This window comes from Thalassophryne amazonica, chromosome 18 (assembly GCF_902500255.1).
Source record: "Thalassophryne amazonica chromosome 18, fThaAma1.1, whole genome shotgun sequence".
Taxonomy (NCBI): Eukaryota; Metazoa; Chordata; class Actinopteri; order Batrachoidiformes; family Batrachoididae; genus Thalassophryne; species Thalassophryne amazonica.
In genome coordinates this window covers 20983365-21007493 of record NC_047120.1, presented here as the reverse complement: position 1 = coordinate 21007493, position 24129 = coordinate 20983365, and the positions used below count along the sequence as shown (strand labels likewise).

At 43.2% G+C, this 24129-nt stretch overlaps 1 protein-coding gene across 1 annotated transcript in view; it reads right to left on the bottom strand.

Moving 5' to 3' along the window:
• Positions 1-24129, bottom strand: part of LOC117531190 (NACHT, LRR and PYD domains-containing protein 3-like) — a 144499-nt gene that overhangs the window by 21950 nt on the left and 98420 nt on the right. Inside the window, exon 12 of the mRNA XM_034194231.1 lies at positions 6244-6417. Coding sequence (XP_034050122.1) covers positions 6244-6417 — 174 coding nt within the window. The remainder of the gene's footprint in view (positions 1-6243; positions 6418-24129) is intronic.

Sequence of the window (24129 nt, the reverse complement as noted above, 5' to 3'; positions counted from 1 at the left end):
CCCTGGAGCCTGAGGGTGAGTACAATGGAGAATAGAACGGGTGTCAGTTCATGAAAAACGTTTCCAGCTGAGGGCTGCACATCCTCTTCAATAATATGGCATCCTAAGCTTCGTTTACATAACAGCATGTTCCGCCTCCTCTCATCCTCCCAGAGAGCTTCATTACATGGTCTGTGTGCAGGAGCTGGAAGCCAGGCAGGTAGAGAGCTGTCAGAGATATATTCACTGAGCCAGGTTTCAGTGAAACACAATGCAGAGGATCTGCCAAAGACTGAGAACTCGCCTGATTTACATGATTTGCGTGAAAAGTGGGATGGACATGCAGAGCCCTGGGTAGACAAAGGTGAAATGAGACAGGATTGATTGCCTTGGTGATTGGAAAGCAACCCAGAAACCTGGGCATGAACGTCCGTATTGTCCTGTGAAGAGATAGGTCCCTAGTTGAAAAACCACAACTGCTGGCCCGGAGCATAGCTCGGTGCAGCTGCTCGACGTCCATCCGCTGTAGTCTAGAAGGATAAGGTGGTCCATACTAGCATTCGCCAGGCCCGAGTCCAGATCCCCTTGCAGCACCGGATGAGAGCTAGAACAGACGGTACGGAAGAAGTCAAGTCTGTGGGGGGAAAAAAGAGGGTTGAAAACCATGGACTACATGAAGCCAAGGGTGGGCGCAAATTGTGGGCCAGCAACACCCAGCGCAGTTGTGCAGTCCAGGTGGATGGATTGTGGGAAGCCAAAATGCGCATACCTTTTTCCAGCTCCTGATTAGCGTGTTCAACTTGGCTGTTGGCCTGAGGCAGATACGCGGCCATGAGAGTAGCAGTGGCTCCAATCAATTTACAGAATTCAGACCAAAAATGGGACACAAATTGAGGGACCTGGTCAGACACAATATCCTGCGGGAATCCATGCAGCTTGAACATGATCTGAAGAAGGGCCTCAGCCATCACTTTTGCTGTATGGAGTTTAAGGAGAGGGATAAAGTGACTGTGTGCTCCCATGAGGCTGGAAGACCAGTGACAAAGTCTATGGCTATATGGGACCAGGGCCGCATGGGAATCGACAGGGGTAGCAATTTCCCAGTAGGTTTCTGATTAGATGATTTTTGAGCAGCACAAACCAGACAAGCATTGACATATTCCCTTATGTTGCAACCAATATTGGGCCACCAAAAGTGCTGGAGAACCATCCACTTGGTCTTTTTGATGCCGGGGTGGGAAACGAATTGGCTATTGTGAGCCCAGTGAATGACCTCGCCTCTAACTGAACTGGGAATGTTGTGTGGGCCGCCAGAAGAGGAGGTACTGCTGGCCCACCACCAGAGGGCGCCCTGCCTGAAGTGCGGGCTTCAGGCACGAGAGGGCGCTGCCACCACGGACACAGCCGGGGGTGACAGCTGTCACCCATCTACCTGTGAAGGTAATATTCTCTGCTGAACTAAAACATTGAGTAATACTCTGAACTTCTTTGCAGCCATTTTCCTGTAAGTGTTGCCTTATCTGTGGGATTGGCGTTTGGTGTGATCAGCGACGGCTTCGCTTCACACTCCAACCAGATAAGTGGATTAACAGGAGCTGCACGAGTATGTGATTAGAGGTGGAGGTGACTTTCCACCTTCTGACTGTTTTTGTTACTGGGTGTGCACACACCCACATCTCACTGTATGTGCTCCTCGCCAGCAGTACCAGATCCGACAGTCTGGGACGGTGATCACCTGGGAATTCGGGACTTGGCGGCTCCAGTATTCACCAGGTTCGGTGGCGGCGGAAATCGTGTGGTTCCGGCTCTTCTCAGGGCAGACGTCTTCTATCCTCGAGCCTGCCCACACGTCACCTTTGTGTATTGACTGCTATCAGATTCTGAGATTGTCTGTATACTCGTTGTGCACATTCACAACATTAAATTGTTACCTTTTGGCTCATCTATTGACCGTTCATTTGCGCCCCCTGTTGTGGGTCCGTGTCACTACACTTTCCCCAACAGGGAACAAAGAGCAAATCGGCCGGACAACCTTGAGGCATGGGTTCATTAACAGATGCTGCCTTAACTTTATCCTCAATACCCCAGGTAAGGGCTGACACAAAACAGACTGAGGGGAGTATTGTTTAAGGTTTCGTGTAATGATCTGCAAGTTCAAACTTGTGAGATAGAAAGTCCGGCTTGCCATTCTCTGAGCCAGTTGGTAAGAAGGTGAATCGGCTAAAAAAAAGTGACCAACGCACTTGCCTAGCATTTAATATCTTAGCCGACCATAGATATTCAAGATTCTTATGGTCAGTTAGAATGAGAAAAGGTAACTGGGCCTCGTCCAACCAGTGACGCCACTCCTCCAATGCCACTTTAACGGCCAACAGCTCGCGGTCACCGATGTCGTAGTTCTGCTTGGTGGGTGATAACTTTCTTGACAAATACGTACAGGGATGTTGCTTGTTGTCAGAGGTACTTACTTGAAATGGACCGTCCCTACCCCAATGTCCGAGGCGTCAACTTCGACCATGAACTGTCGGCCTGGGTCAGGGAGGAGCAGTACAGTGGTGGATGCAAATTGTTTCTTTAGTTCCCGAAACCCTTCCTCACGCTCATGAGACCAGACAAATGTCTGGTGAGTGGAGGTAAGTTTATGCAAAGGAGCCACTACAGTGCTAAAATTACTAATTAATTTTCTGTAAAAAAAAATTGCAAAGCCTAGGAATCGTTGGATCCCCTTGCGATTATGAGAAGTGGGTCACTCCGCTACTGCTTCTACTTTAGATGGATCCATTTTGATCTCCCCTTCAGATATGACAAACCCCAGGAAGGACACTGTGGGTTTGTGGAACTTGCATTTTTCTGCCTTAATATAGTCCGGACATGTTGCGTATGTGTCTTCATCAGGTGAGAAAATCAGAATGTCATCTAAATAGACAAAGACAAATTTATTCAAAAAGTCCCCTAGGACATTGTTAACTAACCCCGGGAATACAGCAGGGACATTAGTGAGCCCAACGGGCATTACCAAATACTCATAATAGCCGCTAGGTGTATTAAAGGCAGTCTTCCATTCATCACCTTCTCGGATCCAGACTAAGTGGTAGGCGTTGCAGAGGTCAAGATTGGTAAAAAAAAATTTGGCCCCTTCCAATAATTCAAATCCAATGGAAGGGGATATTTGTTCTTAACGGTGACGTTGTTTAGTCCCCTGTAATCAATACATGGATGACGCGATTTATCTTTCTTTTTGATGAAGAAAAAAACGGCGCCAGCCGGCAAGGATGAAGGATGGAGATCCACAGCAAGGGATTCCTGGAGATACTCTTCCATGGCTGGGCGTTCAGGGCCTGATAAAGAAAATAATTTACCCCACAGGGCACTAGAACCAGGTAACAAATCAATGGGGCAGTTGTAACTGCGATGCGGGAGTAGTGTCTTAGCCTTAGCTTTGCTGAATACATTAGCTAAATCATGGTAACAGGTCAGAACTCCAGTCAAATCAGGATCAGTACCCACTGACTGAATCATTTGGTTGACTAAACATGTATTCCTACAGCTCGGTCCCCAGGAAACAATATGGCCCAGTCAAAGGTAGGAGTATGCTGTGTAGGCCAGGGTGCCTCAGGATAGCTTGGTGAGTCATATTACTGAAAACATGAAAACTGATGGTTTCAGAATGCTCCTTAGAAAAAGTTAACTGCACTGACTGAGTTCTGTGAGTGATTTTCCCCAAAATACTGCCATCCACCGCTTTGACTTCCAGAGGGCGCCAGAGACAGTGGGTTCTAAGGCTCAGAGTTCTGACGAGAGAAGAATGGAATAAATTAGCATTGGAACTGGAGTCAATAAAAACAGGCAGCACGACAGAAGTGCTCACTTCTGTCCATCAGAAGTGAGCTCAGCTTGGACAGAGTTTTTAGATAGAGAAAAAATTTGATTTTGACTCACCCAGACAGCTGCTTTATTTTGCGGAGGGGCACCCCTGACCTGGCAACAAGAAATCTGATGTCCTTGCTAACTGCAGTAGAAGCAGCGACCCTCCTGATGACATCAGCGGTGCTCCTCAGCTGAGAGCCGGGTGCGACCCAGCTACATAGGTACCTCTTCTTCATTCCTCAATCCAAAGGAACTTGGATCACCTGAAAGAGCCAGGAGTGAAGCATCGGTTTGGCGGCCATGGGCTTAAGAGCATGGGTCGTTGTGCCGCAACCAATCACGGCCCCTGGCAATCAGCTGTCTGTCAATTGTTATGGCTACAGCGATGGGAGCATCAAGATCCTCCGGGAGATCAATGGTGACCAGCTGATCTTTGACTTCTTCAGTGAGTCCTTGGACGAAGACGATGACTAAGGCCATGGTGTTCCACTCACTCTTAGCAGCTAAGATGTGGAAGTTGATAGCTTAGTCCATCACCCGCTGTCTGCCTTGTCTGAGACACAAGTGATTGAGCTGCTTCACGGCCAGGTGAAGTGGGTTGAAATGCCGATCTTCCAGTCAGGTGGGAAATCATAATCGCTACAGTATCTTCGTCCGATCAGCCGGGAATGTAGATGACATCAATTCAAAGTGAAGCTCGCACTGAGTTATGAATGGCTGCATATCACCTGACTCCCTGGAGAAGCGTTTGGGTCGTGAGAGCTATTTGCACATCACTGGGTTAAAGCTGGGTGACAGCGTCTCTGTATACGAACCCGGAAGTGGTTTAGTGGCACCTTCAGCTCTGGATGTCTGTCGGAATGATGCATCTATATGGCTGAGAAGCTGGCTCAGTTGTGTATTCAGCGCAGTGAGAAGCTGGTCTTGATGCCTGGACAGTTCACTGAGGCCAGTACAGAGAGTCGAAAGTTTGTCCTCATGCTGCACCAGTTGTTGGGTTTGAGCACGCTGCATCAGACGTGTGGGATCCGAATCTGCTGTGTCCAATGTTGTCAAGATTGTTCTGACACCAGCAGGTTGGACACCAATGCAGGATTCAGGATTCAACTTTACAGAATTTAATGCAAGCGTGGGCCAGTACACAACAAAAGCAAAAAACAGGGCTAGGAAACTCTGAGGACAAACACTTGAAAGTGCCACAAGGCTCAACAATCTCGCAAGTGTGAAAGGGAGAAGGTGCGACTAATAAAGGCGATGTGATCAAGAGAAAATGCACCACATGTGTGTGTGAGGAAAAATCCAGAACGTGGCATAGTAAGCAGGAAGGGAAGACCGGGGGGACACGCCCAACACTAAACACACAACACAAGATGAGAGGGATCCCGTCACCAAACCTCAGTGCAAAAACTAACAGCATACCCAAAAAAGAGGAAGACTAAACAACATACAATAAACCCCACAGACCCAATCATGACACTGTGTCTGTCCTTTCTGACCAATTTATTCCAAATATCCATCATAATATAACTTGCTGTGTGGTTAATTGTTCTGATAGTCCAACTAGGATGTTTGTGCTCCAGGATTTCCATCAAGTGAAATCATATTACTTAATTTTGCCTTTTAGCACTGTTAGCAGGTATCAATAGCTTGATAATGTTAACTCCACTGTCACACCATGATTACTGCTGTAATAAGCCTGCCTTAATTTTTAAGTCCCACACCCAAACCACTCATCCTGATAACAACCACCCAATCCACAGAAATATACTTTAATAAAACACCTGAACCAGAGTTAGCCTGTTAGCTCTATCTTGCTTGGTAACTTTGAGATTGGGGCATATTCATGCTTCATTCATCCCACCCACGTCACGTAGGGTCTTACTCATGTTCCACCTCTGTACCCGTTTACCTTGTATGGGTTGGCCAGGATGTAGGTGGAGTCAGCGCTGCCAACATGGCAACACCCAGAGTAGCACTATCTGAGCTTCAAAATGGCTCTACAGAAAATCTACAGGTGATGTCACAGAGGGTTTGTCTAGTTTATATACAGTCTGTCCAGAGAACCCAGTCCTGGTCTCCAAACACTAATACAGGGCAGTGGAAGGAGCCTGAAGTTACTGAATATGTTAACGGCAGGAATAAACTCACAGATACAGAGAGAACATGTAAACCCCACACAGAATGGACCTAGAATTTGGTGGAAATCGAACAATAGACCTTCTTACTGTAAAAAAAAAAGTGATACACGCTGCATCATCCTGCTGTGTTTACAGCACAGACTGAAATCCTTGAGTTCTGTTCAGATGACATATTTGAGTGTTGTAGAATACGTGAAACTGAAAGTGATGAGACAGGTTAGAATTCAGAGAAACATTTGAAGAAAACCTAAATCCTGACCTGAGAGTCTCCAGGTGACAGTGTGGACTCTCCAGTCCAGCAGATAGCAGCTTCACTCCTGAATCCTGCAGATTGTTGTTCCTCAGGTCCATTTCTGTCAGACTGGAGGACTGAGAGCTAAGAACTGAAGACAGAACTTCACAGCTTCCCTCTGACAGATTACAGCCAGATAACCTGCAGAGAAAATAATCAACAATAAAAAGATCTGTGTCATGCAAAGGTTCCAGTTTGTTCTTCAGCTCAGACAGTATTCAGAAACCAGCTTTGGAACACAGAGTCAAACATTAAAGTGTTTTTATTCAGTCAAACCAGATTGTTAACTATTTTAAAGACTACTAGTGATGTGTTGTAAGGCTGCTGCCATGGAATATTTTTGGAATAAAACATTTTATGAAAAATTGCTTTTGCTTTTTTAAACAATATCAATAGCCCAAGGCTTTCTTGAAGTAATGGCACAAATGTGTTTCACAATCATAGAAATTTTAAAATTAAGGATGTTCTTTCTGTGTTTTTCTGAGTAATTATTTATTTTTCCATGGCATTCTGAGTTTTGGAGCTTTCCCGGACCATAAGCGCTGGCCGTCTGTGAAATCCTCAGTCAGCAGGCAGTCTGTGTGTGAATGCGAACACAGCCTGTGAAAAACTGAGCTGTGGATTCTCCAGAAGCTACACTGATAAAGCTGCTGTTCACCCTGCTAATGAAAACTGATAGAATCCAAATGAACGCGTTTTTTGAATCGTTAAACTTGATTCACTTCAAGTGTTCATCTTTTCTCTTCATCGGTGAGGTGGAGAGTGGCCACAGCACAGTGTGTTTTTAAAAATACACAAACACACTGCTTCACGTTAAATACACAATAAATCTATTTCAGATGATCTGTTGTGTTGCCTTGGTGCGTGCTCTACTCCCCCTCCCTTCCTGTGTCTCCAGGCACCATGTCACGGAGCTGATTGTCTCACCTGTCTGCAATTAACACCATCTGTTTATGAACCCTTGTTCTGCTTCTCCACAATTGCAAGAAACTCAGTTTTGCCTCAGCGCATTCCTATGACCTGTCAGCTCCGTCGCAGCTACCTGGTCCTGTATCCACAAGCCATCTGGTTCTGGGATTCACTCCACAAACCATTATGGTCAAGTCAGCGTCTTTCTACTTTGGTGTCTCCTCCTACACATTTGTGCAGTATTCAATTATTCGGTTTATACAATAATTCGTTCCATTCTATCTCCCTGAATTTCGGGCTCTAACCGTGTTTTGGTTCAATGTAACGTGACCAGTGTGAACCATCTTTCTCTTAAACACAGCATTGTTTCAAGGAATGTCTGCATCCATATGAAACCACTGAAACACTGTAATATATATGCCAGGCTGTATGTGGCTCTACAATGCTTCAACAAGAAACGAAGAATACGACAACAGAGCATGAGAAAGTAACAGTTTTGGGCTCTGGAAAAGCTGTTTTTTTTGTGGACGAAGTGTCTACAGTGGGGTAAAAAAGATTTTAGTCAGCTCCTGATTGTGCAAGTTCTCCTACTTACAGTGAGGAAAATAAGTATTTGAACACTCTGCGGTTTTGCAAGTTCTCCCACTTAGAAATCATGGAGGGGTCTGAAATTTTCATCTTAGGTGCATGTCCACTGTGAGAGACATAATCTAAAAAAAAAAAAAAAAATCCGGAAATCACAATGTATGATTTTTTAATAATTTATTTGTATGTTACTGCTGCAAATAAGTTTTTGAACACCTGTGAAAATCAATGTTAATATTTGGTACAGTAGCCTTTGTGTTGTATGGCTGGGGGGGCCTGGCTGCCTTTTGTTTCTGTCTTCTGTGCTGTGCTTGTTTTTCCTTCCAGGTGGCACGCGTTTAGGACTGAGTGGCTGTGTGGCTGAATTATCAGGACCTCACCCTGATCACCTGAGGCTGATCATGTGCAGCTCGTCAGGACTCACAGCTGTGGTGCATCTACACGGATTGGAGCATGGTGGCATTTAAGTCTGGAGTACACAGTGTGTATTTGCCAGAGACTCGACCTTGTGACCAGACGGGTGAGATCGTCGTCTCTAGAGCCATCTCATCATCAGTGGATGCAGAGACTGTACCAGGTTTGACACCATGGTCTGTGAAAGAGGAGGGGGTGAGGTCTCACGCTCGTCAGCACACTTCCTGAGGTACATTAGGTTTTGTGACTAACATTTGTACAGTCAGTATATGTGGTGTCCCTCACACCTTATTGTATTGAGCTGTTATGTTAGTCGTTTAATCAGCTTCCACTGCAGTTTGAGTATGTGAACAGGGTGTTCCATGCCTGCAGGGTGGGAAGCTGATTAGTGATTAAGCCAGGAAGTGTTTGCTGTTTATGTACACCTTTGAGCGGTCTCTCTGTGTGTGGAGTGTGGACTCACATGATGGTTTCTTCTTTCACAGACTCGGTTTGTCGCGGCCACCTGGGGGGTGTCGGCGGGGTCCTTGGGTACGAACTGTTTCTGGCTCTGGACCGTTTGTTCAGCTGGGAGCACACCGTAAATCCACCACACCAGACCGCGCACTCATTTGTTGTATTTTTCCACATCACTGTTATGTAATTAAATTTAGTTATCCTTTGTACCGTGCTCTGCTTATTTCATACTGGGTCCTTCAAACGCTGGTCGGTTCTCCGGGCTGTGTCCGACACATAACACTTTGTTTGCAATTACAGAGGTCAAATATTTCCTGTAGTTCTTGATCAAGTTTTCAAACACTGCAGCAGGGATTTTGGTCCACTCCTCCATACAGATCTTCTCCAAATCTTTCAGGTTTGGAGTTTCTGCTCCCTCCAAAGATTTTCTATTGAGTTCAGGTCTGGAGACTGCCCAGGCCACTCCAGGACCTTGAAATGCTTCTTACGGAGCCCCTCCTTAGTTGCCCTGGCTGTGTGTTTGGGGTCATTGGCATGCTGGAAGATCCAGCCATGACCCATCTTCAATGCTCTTACTGAGGGAAGGAGGTTGTTTGCCAAAATCTTGCAATACATGACCCCATCCATCCTCCCTTCAATACGGTGCAGTCGTCCTGTCCCCTTTGCAGAAGTGAACCCCCAGAGTATGATGTTTCCACCCCCATGCTTCACGGTTGGGATAGTTTTCTTGGGGTTGTTCTCATCCTCTAAACATGGCAAGTGGAGTTGATTCCAAAAAGCTCTATTTTGGTCTCATCTGACCACATGACCTTCTCCCATGCACCCTGTGGATCATCCAGATGGTCACTGGTGAACTTCAAACGGGCCTGGACATGTGCTGGCTTGAGCAGGGGAACCTTGCTGCCCTACAGGAATTTAAACCAGGACAGCATCATGTGTTACTAATGTAATCTTTGTGACTGTGGTCCCAGCTCTCTTCAGGTCATTAACCAGGTCCTCCTGTGTAGTTCTGAGCTTTCTCAGAATCATCCTTACCCCACAAAGTGAGATCTTGCATGGAATCCCAGACCAAGGGAGACTGACAGTCAACTTGTTTTTCTTCCACTTTCTAATAAATAATCATAACAGTTGTTGTCTTCTACCAAGCTGCTTGCCCGTTGTCCTGTAGTCCATCCCAGCCTTGTGCAGGTCCACAGTTTTGTCCCTGGTGTCCTTAGACAGCTCTTTGGTCTTGGCTATGGTGGACAGGTTGGAGTGTGATTGAGTGTGTGAACAGGTGTCTTTTATACAGGTAACAAGTTCAAACGGGTGCAATTAATGCAGGTAAAGAGTGCAGAATAAGAGGGCTTCATAAAGAAAAATTAACAGGTCTGTGTGAGCCAGAATTCTTGCTGGTTGGTAGGTGTTCAAATACTTATTTGCAGCAGTAACATACAAATAAATTATTAAAAAATAATACATTGTGATTTCCAGATTTTTTTTTTTTTTAGATCATGTCTCTCACAGTGGACATACACCTAAGATGAAAATTTTAGACCCCTCCATGATTTCTAAGTGGGAGAACTTGCAAAACCGCAAGGTGTTCAAATACTTATTGTCCTCACTGTAGAAAGATGAGAGAGGTCTGTAAACTTCAACTATGAGAGACAAAATGAGAAAAAAAAAATCCAGGAAATCACATTGTAGGATTTTTTAAGAATTTATTTGTAAATTATGGTGGAAAGTAAGTATTTGGTCAATAACAAAAGTTCAGCCCAGTACTTTGTAACATAATCTTTATTGGCAATGACAGAGGTCAAACGTTTCCTGTAAGTCTTCACCAGGTTTGCACACACTGTAGCTGGTATTTTGCCCCATTCCTACATGCAGATCTCCTCTAGAGCAGTGATGTTTTGGGGCTGACGCTGGGTAACATGGACTTTCAACTCCCTCAACAAATTTTCTAAGGGGTTGACGTTTGGAGACTGGCCTGGCCACTCCAGGTCCTTGAAATGCTTTTTATGGAGACACTCCTTGGTTGCCTGAGTGGTGTGTTTGGGATCATTGTCATCCTGGAAGACCCAGCCATGTTGCATCTTCAATGCTCTCACTGATGGAAGGAGGTTTTGGCTTAAAATCTCACGATACGTGGCCATGTTCATTCTTCTCTTAACACAGATCAGTCGCCATGTCCCCTTTGCAGAAAAACAGCCCCAAAGCATGATGTTTCCACCCCCATGCTTCACAGTAGGTATGGTGTTCTTGCAATGCAACTCAGCATTCTTCTTCCTCCAAACACGACGAGTTGAGTTTTTACCAAAATGTTCTATTTTGGTTTCATCTGACCACATGATATTCTCCCAATCCTCTTCTGGATCATCCATATGCTCTCTGGCAAACTTCAGACGGGCCTGGACATGTACTGGCTTAAGCAGGGGGACATGCCTGGCACTGGAGGATTTGAGTCCCTCTCTGCGTAGTGTGTAGCCTTTGTTACTTTGGTCCCAGCTCTCTGCAGGTCATTCATCAGGTCCCTTCGTGTAGTTCTGGGATTTTTGCTCACCGTTCTCATAATCATTTTGACCCCACGGGATGACATCTTATGTGGAGCCCCAGATTGAGGGAGATTATCAATGGTCTTGTATGTCTTCCATTTTCTTACAATTGCTCCCACAGTTGATTTAGTCACACCAACCTGTTTGACTATTGTAGATTCACTCTTCCCAGCCTGGTGCACATCTACAATTTTCTTCCTGGTGAACTTCGACAGCTCTTTTGTCTTGGCCATGGTTGAGTTTGGAGTCTGACTGTTTGAGGCTGTGGATAGGTGTCTTTTATACAGATAACGAGTTCCAACAGATGCCATTAATACAGGTAACAGGTGGAGGACAGATGAGATTCTTAAAGAAGTTACAGGTCTGTGAGAGCCAGAAATCTTGCTTGTTTGTGGGTGACCAAATACTTATTTTCCACCATAATTTACAAATAAATTCTTTAAAAATCCTACAATGTGATTTCCTGGAATTTTTTTTATCATTTCATCTCTCACAGTTGAAATGTACCTATGATGAAAATTACAGACCTCTCTCATCTTTCTAAGTAGGATAACTTGCACAATCAGGGACTGACTAAAGACTTTTTTACCCCACTGTATATTTGCCGATTGTCCTGAACATGTCTCCATGAGGACAGGGCCTGAAAAGGCTTTCATTTACTCCGTGTGGCATTTTGTAGTGTCGCCTCTACTGATACACTGATTAGCTCCTTACACCAGTTACATGCATGCTCCATGTTTTCTTCATTTTTTGTGTGAGTGGTACAGCACCACATGCAGGCCTGGTGTATATATAGTAAAAGGACTTTGGTGTCAGAAATTAAATGAAGACTCAAGGCAAAGAATTTTCCTCAGACATATTTTCTAATCAATTCAGTTACAAGAGGAGTCATTTCACCAATAATTTGTGGTAAATAAGGTCAAATCCCTGATCTTTTTGATCCATGAAAGGAAATGAGTCACCTGAATTTAACCGGTAAGAAAAAAGTTCACAACACACACTGCTGCCATCCCCAGAAATAAATAAAGAATATGAACATGAAATATGAGCAAATCTGACGTGGGCCAGGAAAACAAAAATAGCCTGGAAATGTGTGCCATTGACATAAATAACCAGATTTCTGCAGATTCCTGGAAGACTTACATCACTGACTGCATGCATTTAATCAGAGTCCAACTAAACCTCGATGACCTATGACGTCTAAAGTGTGCAAACAGAATACAGGATCCCATTTTGCAGTTAAAGCCTAAAGAACGTCCCAGAAAATTTTAAAGAAAACAGCAGACATACAGTACATAAGAACAGTGATGGCATCTGAGGGGCTGCAGAACTTACAAATACGAGGTCTGTTAGAAAAGTATCCGACCTTATTATTTTTTTCAAAAACCATATGGATTTGAATCACGTGTGATTGTGTCAGCCAAGCTTGAACCCTCGTGTGCATGCGTGAGTTTTTTCATGCCTGTCGGTTGCTTCATTCGCCTGTGAGCATGCTTTGAGTGAGGTGTGGTCTACCCCTCTCGTCCATTTTTTATTGCGAATAAATGTCTGAATGATTTGGATCTTTGCTGCATCAATTTTTTTCCAGAAGCTGTAAGAGACCTCCAGGTGGACACCGTTCGAAAAATTAATATGGCTGTCAGGGATGATTTTATGGGGATTAAACAGATTAAGGAGCGTTACTGCCCCTTTAAGGACGGCCCACAACTCCGGCACATTCCACCATTACAGGAGGTTTTTTTCATGGAAAAAGAAGCCGAGGGACGTGCCACCGTGCCACTCTTGACGCGGCACAAAACCACCTCGGTGTTGGTCTTTCAGGACGGCTTTCAGGTGGCTTTCAGACGGATTCCGGTTGCTTTTCTGTCGTGTGAATATCCGAGAAATTGAGCTTGAGCTGGACAAGCCCCAACATGTCCTGAGAGGCTTCATCACGGCATTTCTTTGCGCCGAGCGGCTGCACCACGACGCACCGAACTCCTCCGCACGTCTGTCTTAATGTGCCGGAAAAAGTGCTGATGTCCACGTCTTTTCACAATTCCTGTGCTAGTCAGAGGACATACCGGATCAAGACAGCGTCCAGTTTAGAAATGAACGGCACATTTCACTGTTACAGGAGTTTTTGTCATGGAAAGAGGAACAAAGGCGGAGGAATTCCGCGCGTCGCGGCGGAGCTGCATGGCGAAAAGAAACGCCATGATGAAGCCTCACAGGACATGTTCTGGCATGTCCAGCTCATGCACAATCACAATCGGATATTCACACGACTGGAAAGCAACCGGAATCCGTCTGAAATCAACCTTTAAACCGTCCTGTGAGACCAACACTGAGGTGGTTTTGTCCCACGTAATGAACGGCTCCGTGGCGCATCCCTTGGCTTCTTTTTCCATGAAAAAAAAACTCCTGTAACGGTGGAATGTGCCAGAAAAAGTGCTGATGTCCACATCTTCTGACTTTTTGTGAAAGTCAGATGAGGTCCCGGATCAACAAAGCTTTCACGTTGGAAATTATCTGGTTGTTTGTGCGGGGTGTCAGCCTGTCCATCGGCGCTGGGAGCGCACTGCGCTCTCAGCAGTTGTGGGCCGTCCTTAAAGGGGCAGTAACACTCCTTAATCTGTTTAATCCCCATAAAATCGTCCCTGAAAGCCATATTAATTTTTCTAACGGTGTCCACCTGGAGGTCGCTTACAGTTTCTGGAAAAAAATTGATGCAGCAAAGATCCAAATCGTTCAGACATTTATTCGCAATAAAAAATAGACAAGAGGGGTAGACCACACCTCACTCAAAGCCTGCTCACAGGCGAATGAAGCAACCGACAGGCATGAAAAAACTCACGCATGCGCACAAGGGTTCAAGCTTGGCTGATGCAATCACACGTGATTCAAATCCATATGGTTTTTGAAAAAAATAATAAGGTTGGATACTTTTCTAACAGACTTCGTATATACATTAGGAGCTGTTAAATTCCCATATTGTTTGACTGGCTATGCTGTCGCAACTTGTAAATTCTGCTAAAAGCAAAACTTTTTGTTTTGATCTGATGCCAAATAAACTGTTTCAACATGTGAAAATTATTAACCTGTCACGAATCTGTGGTTGAGTTCTTACAAGTTCTAAATCTGCACTGATCAAATCTATTCTTAAGAAACCTAACCTGGATCCGGGTTTATTTGTTGGGAAAGTGTAGTGACACGGACCCACAACAGGGGGCGTAAATGAACGGACAATGGAAGAAGTCAAATTATAACACTTTACTGGTGTGAATGTCACAACCAAACACAGCAGAATCAGAATGTGCAACAGTCAATTAATACAGGTGTCGTGTGGGCAGGCTCGACGATAGGAGATGCCCGTCAGGAAACGAACCGGAACCACACGATTTCCACCGCCACCTGAACCCGAGGAATACTGGAGCCGCCAAGTCCCGAAGTCCCCAGGTGGCCACCTCTCCGGCGTGTCGGATCTGGTACTGCTGGCGGAAAGCAAAAGACAGTCAAAGGGTGGGTGTGTGAACACCCAGTAGCAATGGTGGGAATGCCACCTCCACCTCTCACTCAACACGTTGCAGTGGTCTCAGAGGAAAAGGAGCGCCGTCATGTACAGCCTCCACAAAAACAACTGGTTCTCCTGCAAACACTCACAATCACAGATTTATGAATCTCAAAAAAAGGCTGAGAGTAGTACCTCCAAATGAAGATGATATCTCGGCAGTTTGGTGGAGGTGTCTTCCTGCTTTTATACCAGATGTGTTGATTAGTGACAGCTGTCACGGATGATGGGTGACAGCTGTCACCACGGCTTGTTCCTGAGGCGGCAGCGCCCTCTCGTGCCTGAAGCCCGCACTTCAGGCAGGGCGACTTCTGGTGGTGGGCCAGCAGTACCTCCTCTTCTGGCGGCCCACACAACAGGACCCCCCCCACAACGGGCGCCTCCTGGCGCCCGACCAGGCTTGTCCGGGTGGCGACGATAGAAATCGGCCAGGAGGGCCGGGTCCAGGATGAAGCTTCTCTTCACCCAGGAGCGTTCTTCGGGTCCATACCCCTCTCAGTCCACCAAATACTGGAAACCCCGGCCCATGCGGCGGACGTCCAAGAGCCGGCGAACTGTCCAAGCCGGCTCCCCGTCGATAATACGGGCAGGAGGCGGCGCTGGACCGGGTGCACAGAGGGCCGAGATATCCTGTTGGGAAAGTGTAGTGACACGGACCCACAACAGGGGGCGTAAATGAACGGACAATGGAAGAAGACAAATTATAACACTTTACTGGTGTGAATGTCACAACCAAACACAGCAGAATCAGAATGTGCAACAGTCAATTAATACAGGTGTCGTGTGGGCAGGCTCGACGATAGGAGACGCCCGTCAGGAAACAAACCGGAACCACACGATTTCCACCGCCACCTGAACCCGAGGAATACTGGAGCCGCCAAGTCCCGGAGTCCCCAGGTGGCCACCTCTCCGGCGTGTCGGATCTGGTACTGCTGGCGGAAAGCAAAAGACAGTCAAAGGGTGGGTGTGTGAACACCCAGTAGCAATGGTGGGAATTGCCACCCTCACTCAACACGTTGCAGTGGTCTCAGAGGAAAAGGAGCGCCGTCATGTACAGCCTCCACAAAAACGACCGGTTCTCCTGCAAACACTCACAATTACAGATTTATGAATCTCAAAAAAAGGCTGAGAGTACTACCTCCAAATGAAGATGATATCTCGGCAGTTTGGTGGAGGTGTCTTCCTGCTTTTATACCAGATGTGTTGATTAGTGACAGCTGTCACGGATGATGGGTGACAGCTGTCACCACGGCTTGTTCCTGAGGTGGCAGCGCCCTCTCGTGCCTGAAGCCCGCACTTCAGGCAGGGCGCCTTCTGGTGGTGGGCCAGCAGTACCTCCTCTTCTGGCGGCCCACACAACATTATTGACAAATTGCAGGTAGATATCGAACCTATATCCTTTTGCTCTGGCTGCTGCATTTTCACCTCCATAATGAAGTGAAAATCTGACTTCTCCTGCCTCCAGCTGATGCAGAGTCATTGATCTGTGCCTTTTTCTCTTCCAGACTGGATCACAGCAATGTCTTGTTCTCTGGTTTACTGCAGTCCAACTGCTTCAAAATGCTACTATTGAGTTCTGACTTGGAGAAGACAGTTTAACCATATTACCCCAATGTTGGCCTTTCTTCACAAACACACTGTTTCATTTTAAACATGCAATAAGTCTTTGAGATCATCAACAGTACGCATCTGTACCCATGTTTGATAGCGTGAAGGTTAAAAAAAAGAAATCACCCAGCAAACCCTCTTTCTCTGCAGCTGAACACACACTCTTGCAGACCTCGGGTTTAGGGGCGGACCTACAGGGGTGGGAAAGTTACAGAAGTACCATTTTTGTGGCCATTTTAAAGACATATTGGTTTTTTGTAAATAATAATAATAATAATAATAATAATAATAATAAGGCCCTGTGATAGACGGGTGTCCTGTCCAGTGTGTATCCCACCTCATGCCCTATGACTGCTGTGATAGGTTCCAGCCCCCTGTGACCCATGCCTGTGTGAATGGGTGAATGTGACACATAATTGTAAAGCACATTTAGCTCCTGCTGCAGATGGAAAATTGTTATATAAATGCAGTCCATTTACCATTTAATTGGAGTAAGTGGTTGAAGATGAGTGAGTGATGATAATAACAGCTGCATTCTAATACTTTAAAAAAATAGATTAAATATTATCATCATCCTCATCTTCGACTCACTATTTCTAATATTTTAGAATAATTTTGCCTAAAACCCAGGAGCTTCATACACTACACACAGCAATTACTGCATTAATTAAAGATACATATAGAGGAGAAATCCCACTCAAATTGGCCTTTTCATGCAGTTTCCACTCACTCGACTCGACTGTGCCTCATCGTCAAACCTGCCGACATGGCAGGTTTGACAAGTCAGGATAACAAGAGGACAAGTGGGTCCCTCATTCTACTTGTTCTATAGGAAGAATCCGTGAAAATGTTCAATGTCTAAGCCTGATCAGGGTCAGTGGTCAGAGAAAATGGTGGTGATTTTGTCACTACTCTTGTCTTCTTCCTTCTACTACATACTACAGAAACGGTTGGGTAGTATGGACTAACTGCCGTTAAGTACATTCGGGGATTCAGAATTGGGGCTGATTGAAAGACATTACCTTGTTCAAGGGCAGTGGGAGGAGCCTAAAGATAAGAAAATAATTTATGTCAGCATTAAACTGACAGACACAGTCAGTCACACAGAGGACATGTAAACTCCACACAGAATGGACTTGAACCTAGGTGGGAAGTGAACCAAAGACATTCTTACTGTAAAAAAATAAATAAATAAAAATTAGATAATAGATAAAGATACAGGTAATAGATAAAGAGAATAAAATAAAGTATTAAATTATTAGTAGTAACCATAAAAGATAAATAGATAAAGAGAATAGATTATATTTTAGGTCATAGTATCTCCTGAATGTTTGCTCTCACAATAGTGTACAAATAGAACACTTGCCCATGTGGCTGTCATTCCGCCTTGTGTTATTTATAAAAAGATTGAGGACCAGACTTTCCCTCAACCTCATCACTAGACTTCATTTAACAGAATGGTATTAAGGTTGAACAATTTGCTCTCAGTTACTCACAGCAGGTACTCCATGTACTGTTGAAAGTGTTTTTGTTTTGCTGCATAGAAAATAAAGCTGCTTATTGTTTTCTAATTGCCATTAGCTCTTTTGATATCATGCACATACCTTCTATTAACATAGTGGTCCAATATAAAACTTAGACAATCATATTTTAACTTTCAGTATATTTAAACTTCTTTAAAAAATCACACCTTAACTGAATCAATCAATCAATTCAATCAATTTTATTTATATAGCGCCAAATCACAACAAACAGTTGCCCCAAGGCGCTTTATATTGTAAGGCAAGGCCATACAATAATTACGTAAAACCCCAACGGTCAAAACGACCCCCTGTGAGCAAGCACTTGGCTACAGTGGGAAGGAAAAACTCCCTTTTAACAGGAAGAAACCTCCAGCAGAACCAGGCTCAGGGAGGGGCAGTCTTCTGCTGGGACTGGTTGGGACTGAGGGAGAAAACCAGGAAAAAGACATGCTGTGGAGGGGAGCAGAGATCAATCACTAATGATTAAATGCAGAGTGGTGCATACAGAGCAAAAAGAGAAAGAAACACTCAGTGCATCATGGGAACCCCCCAGCAGTCTAAGTCTATAGCAGCATAACTAAGGGATGGTTCAGGGTCACCTGATCCAGCCCTAACTATAAGCTTTAGCAAAAAGGAAAGTTTTAAGCCTAATCTTAAAAGTAGAGAGGGTGTCTGTCTCCCTGATCCAAATTGGGAGCTGGTTCCACAGGAGAGGAGCCTGAAAGCTGAAGGCTCTGCCTCCCATTCTACTCTTACAAACCCTAGGAACTACAAGTAAGCCTGCAGTCTGAGAGCGAAGCGCTCTATTGGGGTGATATGGTACTACGAGGTCCCTAAGATAAGATGGGACCTGATTATTCAAAACCTTATAAGTAAGAAGAAGAATTTTAAATTCTATTCTAGAATTAACAGGAAGCCAATGAAGAGAGGCCAATATGGGTGAGATATGCTCTCTCCTTCTAGTCCCCGTTAGTACTCTAGCTGCAGCATTTTGAATTAACTGAAGGCTTTTCAGGGAACTTTTAGGACAACCTGATAATAATGAATTACAATAGTCCAGCCTAGAGGAAATAAATGCATGAATTAGTTTTTCAGCCTCACTCTGAGACAAGACCTTTCTAATTTTAGAGATATTGCGTAAATGCAAAAAAGCAGTCCTACATATTTGTTTAATATGCGCTTTGAATGACATATCCTGATCAAAAATGACTCCAAGATTTCTCACAGTATTACTAGAGGTCAGGGTAATGCCATCCAGAGTAAGGATCTGGTTAGACACCATGTTTCTAAGATTTGTGGGGCCAAGTACAATAACTTCAGTTTTATCTGAGTTTAAAAGCAGGAAATTAGAGGTCATCCATGTCTTTATGTCTGTAAGACAATCCTGCAGTTTATCTAATTGGTGTGTGTCCTCTGGCTTCATGGATAGATAAAGCTGGGTATCATCTGCGTAACAATGAAAATTTAAGCAATACCGTCTAATAATACTGCCTAAGGGAAGCATGTATAAAGTGAATAAAATTGGTCCTAGCACAGAACCTTGTGGAACTCCATAATTAACCTTAGTCTGTGAAGAAGATTCCCCATTTACATGAACAAATTGTAATCTATTAGATAAATATGATTCAAACCACCGCAGCGCAGTGCCTTTAATACCTATGGCATGCTCTAATCTCTGTAATAAAATTTTATGGTCAACAGTATCAAAAGCAGCACTGAGGTCTAACAGAACAAGCACAGAGATGAGTCCACTGTCTGAGGCCATAAGAAGATCATTTGTAACCTTCACTAATGCTGTTTCTGTACTATGATGAATTCTAAAACCTGACTGAAACTCTTCAAATAGACCATTCCTCTGCAGATGATCAGTTAGCTGTTTTACAACTACCCTTTCAAGACTTTTTGAGAGAAAAGGAAGGTTGGAGATTGGCCTATAATTAGCTAAGATAGCTAAGATAGCTGAAAAAGACTATCTTCACAAAAAACTAGATGTTTTTAAATTACAAATTAAAGAACTTTGTTGTCGTCTTAAAGGATGATTCCTGGTGAAGTGACTGATTGATTTTGTTCTTATTTCAGACTGACCTAAAGGTACGGTGGAACAGAGTGAGGATTCCAAGTGTCTCAGGAAGTCCTGCACCAGTTTGATGACATTCTGCCGGCTCAACACAGTCTATGTCAATGACAATCTTCAGGTCCATTTAATGAACTTGGAAAGAGAGTGAAATCCCTCAACTAGTCAGCTGATCCACTACAGTCAAAAATTATATATAACAATTGGTGATTCTAATAGATTATCTGCTAGATATTAATACTATTAGTTGTGACACAAATTCTCAAAAAACAACTTTGAACAATGTTTAGGTACAAATTTTGTTACAGAATTATTAATATTATTTTTGTTTAAAATTGTTTAACTACTGTAAACTTTCAGTGAGGAGGTTTTATACTGTATAAAGAACTTTTTTCCTTTTAATGACAAACAGTTTGATCCAGATGGAGGTACAGATTTGTTTCACCAAGACAGGATTACAAAAGCATTCTTTAAGATCAGTATGAACAGGGTTCAAATAGCAAGCAGTTCTTCACAAATGTACTCCTCAAAAATAAAAGTGTATATGTATGTATATTTCTTAAAATATAACAGCACACTAAACAGTTTAAAAAATAATAAAACTGAACAACCCCCCCCCCCCCACCCGAAAAAGTTGTTTAAATTTGAGCTTTCTGTAGTCACACAAGTAACAAAAAGCTGTAGCTTTATTTAGTAAAAATTAAAATAGACAGAACCATTTACAAATAAAAGCATTCACTCAGCTCAACTGTGCTGAAAGGCGAAGCTAACATTAGCCATGCAGTAACATCATGTTTTATTTTAAAATTTTCTCACCTCAAGTAAGCTGCAGAACTAAGCTCCGTTGGTCAAACTGGGTAATGCCAATCACTCCAATTTTTTGAGTTGAGGAAAAACTCAGAGTGTGGCGTAGCAACCCCCCCCCCGCCCGCCACGTTGAACATGTGAACACCCCAAAGCGCCTGATGCAACCGTACAAGTTAACTGCTGCAGCTGACGCTTCTGGTGTGAAAGGCCCTTAAGCCTGAATATAAGATGCATGCTGTATTTTATGTTTGAAGAAAAAAGTTAAATTAAGCTGTACAAAAAACTGAGCAGGTGAATGAAAAATATAGCAATGAATGTACATGAATATTGTATGTAACGTGAACAGAGTGAAGGAGACTTAACATAGAAAAAATTAAGGAAATTTCAAAGCAAGTAGGAATACAAAATTCAAATTTCATTGCATTCATCATGGACATGTAGTCATTACAGTTTAAATGAAAAAGTGAACACAAATGAAAAAAAGAATCTGACAAAATATTTGTAAAACTGTAACCATTGCATCCTATGTGACAATGACATTAGAAGCATAAGAAATCAAAACAAATTATTACATTTCTGAATTCAACATGGGTGTATGTGATACATGACACTGGCAGTGCTAAGGAGAACTGAGTATTTGTCCCACTGATATATGAGTAATTGAGAATAGAAGGGGAAGAAAGTGTCAAAGTACTAAAAGAAGTAGCTCATCATGGCATACATAGATTAGGAGGGATGAAGGTTGCATTAACTGAAAAAAAAAGGAAGGAAATGAGAGAATCAGCTCGGTTATTGCTTGAAATTGTTGACATTCTAACAAGCCGTCTATATGCGGTCCACATAAGATTGCAAGTGGTATCATGCCTACTCGTTTGCTTCAATGGTTTGTACGCCGTTTATGGGCCAATGAGATATTTTTACTTACAGATCAGTGACTGCAATCCTGGTGTCATTCACGAGGCTCAGCACAGAACACATTAATACAAAACTGTATTTTTCACACAATTATGAAAAAATATATGTACGTGTATGATTTACTGTGATTTTTTTTTTTTTATCCTGCCTGTTTTACCTTTTGATTCAAGAATACTTTTTACTTTAAGTATTTCTGCATTGTTTAAAATAAAATAATAATGGTTTGGATTTATATTGCGCTTTACCATGTCTCAATATTTTCAACATTGTCTCAACATTTTTTTGTTTCTAACGGTGTTTCAATAATTCAGTGTAATTTTCTAGTTTTCTTCTAATTCAATAAATGGACTTCTCTGTGCCCTCTGCCTCAGGTGTTTTGATGGCCTCAGCTGCGATGCAGGTTGAAAAAAGATCATATGGAATAAAAATGCTGGAGATGAAGGTAGACTGGCAAAATGACAAAATTGATGAGCTGACTAAAGGGCCTTTCACACTGCAGGCTTTAACGGGACACTTTAACGCCCCTAGCGCGTCAGGCCGATGCTTTCCAACGCGTCGTGACGTCAGACGCGTCGCTTCGGAAGCGGCAAGGGGCGGAGATTGCGGCTACGTCACACTCTGTCTGTTTCACACTCTGAAAAATGTTCGGCGATCACCATCTTGAATTTGCATCGCCTGAACCACAAAAAAAAGCTTTAAAAAACAGCAGTAGAACGATTCTCCCATCACCCTGCTGAGAGAAGTTTTTTTTTTCAGCTACTTTTCGGAGTGACGCCGACCGAGGGAGGACTGACGACTTGGTGGGATATCGATCGAACCGCGATAGTGGGCCGACCCGCACGGAGAAGCCGGCCTTCAGGCATCATTCCTGGGCAGACCGAGGCAGGCAGCCGGGGTGATGGAGCAGACCCACTCAGTCCGAAATCTCCCACTTTTTGGATATATGCAAAGTCCCAGTTTGCCCAACGGAGGTTAGTTCTGCAGCTTTATCGAGGTGAGGATAAAATAAAATAAAAACGTGACGTTTCTGCACTGCCGTGAATGTTTATTGATCGGCTAACATTAGCTTAGCTTTTTAGCACAGTTTGATAGGATGTGACGTTTTAATTTGTAGATGGTTCAGTCTTTCTTATTTTTACCAAATAAAGCTACAGCTTTTTTCAGACACCACAAAAGCTCAACTTTAAATAACTTATTTTTTCAGGCTTTTTTTTTCCATCGTTTTTTTTCCTTTTTATATATAAACTGTTTAGTGTTTCTTTATATTTAAACAAATATTTTTATTTGTCCCAATCAGGAACATTTGCTGTGCAGACAACCAAACTTCCATTGATGAGCTGAACACCACAAAGTCCAGTCGAAAGAAAACATCTCTGCTCTAAAGCAAAACCACCAGAGTTCAAAGCTGCAGAAGAGACCTTCATCTGGTCCCGAGAATCCAGCATAACATCACCTGCCTCTAAATAAAAGGCTCTTTCAACACAAACTATTTGATTATTTTTTAAAAAGCTGTTTAATTTTATATTTTATCAATAAATGAACGGATCATTAAAAATGTCCACAAATCAAAGTCAAAAGACATTTGCACAGATAGAAGCTCTCCACTTGTTGTGCTCAAATTCATATTTTAGAAATGACTCTGTCCTGATAACAACATTAAAGGCAATTACATATTTTGACAAAATTACAACTTTAAATGACTATAAATAAATTCATCATGAGGTTTATGTCACAGAAATCCTACTTTATAATCACACTGCAGTCATTGTTAAATTATTTCCTGTTGCATTTATAATACACATTTGTATTTATTTAGTGTCTTTTTCTGGTTGAAATGAGATATAAATAATCTACCAGACTTAAAAATGTACAAGTTTCCATGTTATTTTATTTGTCTAAAAATAAATGTCCAAGGTTCCTTATGTTAAACAAGAAATTATCTAATCTGAAATAACAGGTGGTTTTAATTTACAGATGAAAGGTTTCTAAAGAACCATTTATTGATTTATTTAGCTATTTTAATTACAAGTGTTCTAAACTTTTTTTAACAGTAATCAGAAATTTTGACGTAACAAACAACAACAAAAAACATTTCCAATGATTTTTCTTCAGAAAACTGCTCTATAAATGAGCAGTCCTGTCACACGTTAATGTTTTGTACAGATCAGTAGTTTCTACACCGATCCATTTTGTAGAGATCAGTGGTTTCTGCCACTCGTCCTCCGTGTTTTGGCCCGACATGTCATTCGTATTGGACAACGCAAAGGTACGTCACAGCTCAGAGTGTCGAAAGTTGGATTGGATTAAACTTTGACTCCGTCAGCCTGCCGACAAGCGGCAATGCGCGTTCCCGTCAGAAGCGTCATTTTAGCTCGGCTTTTGACGTGACGCTTCTGACGCGTCTAAAAAGCAACACGTCTCATTGAAAATAATGCTTTTTAGACCGATTTTTGACACTTCTGACACGTCTGACGCATT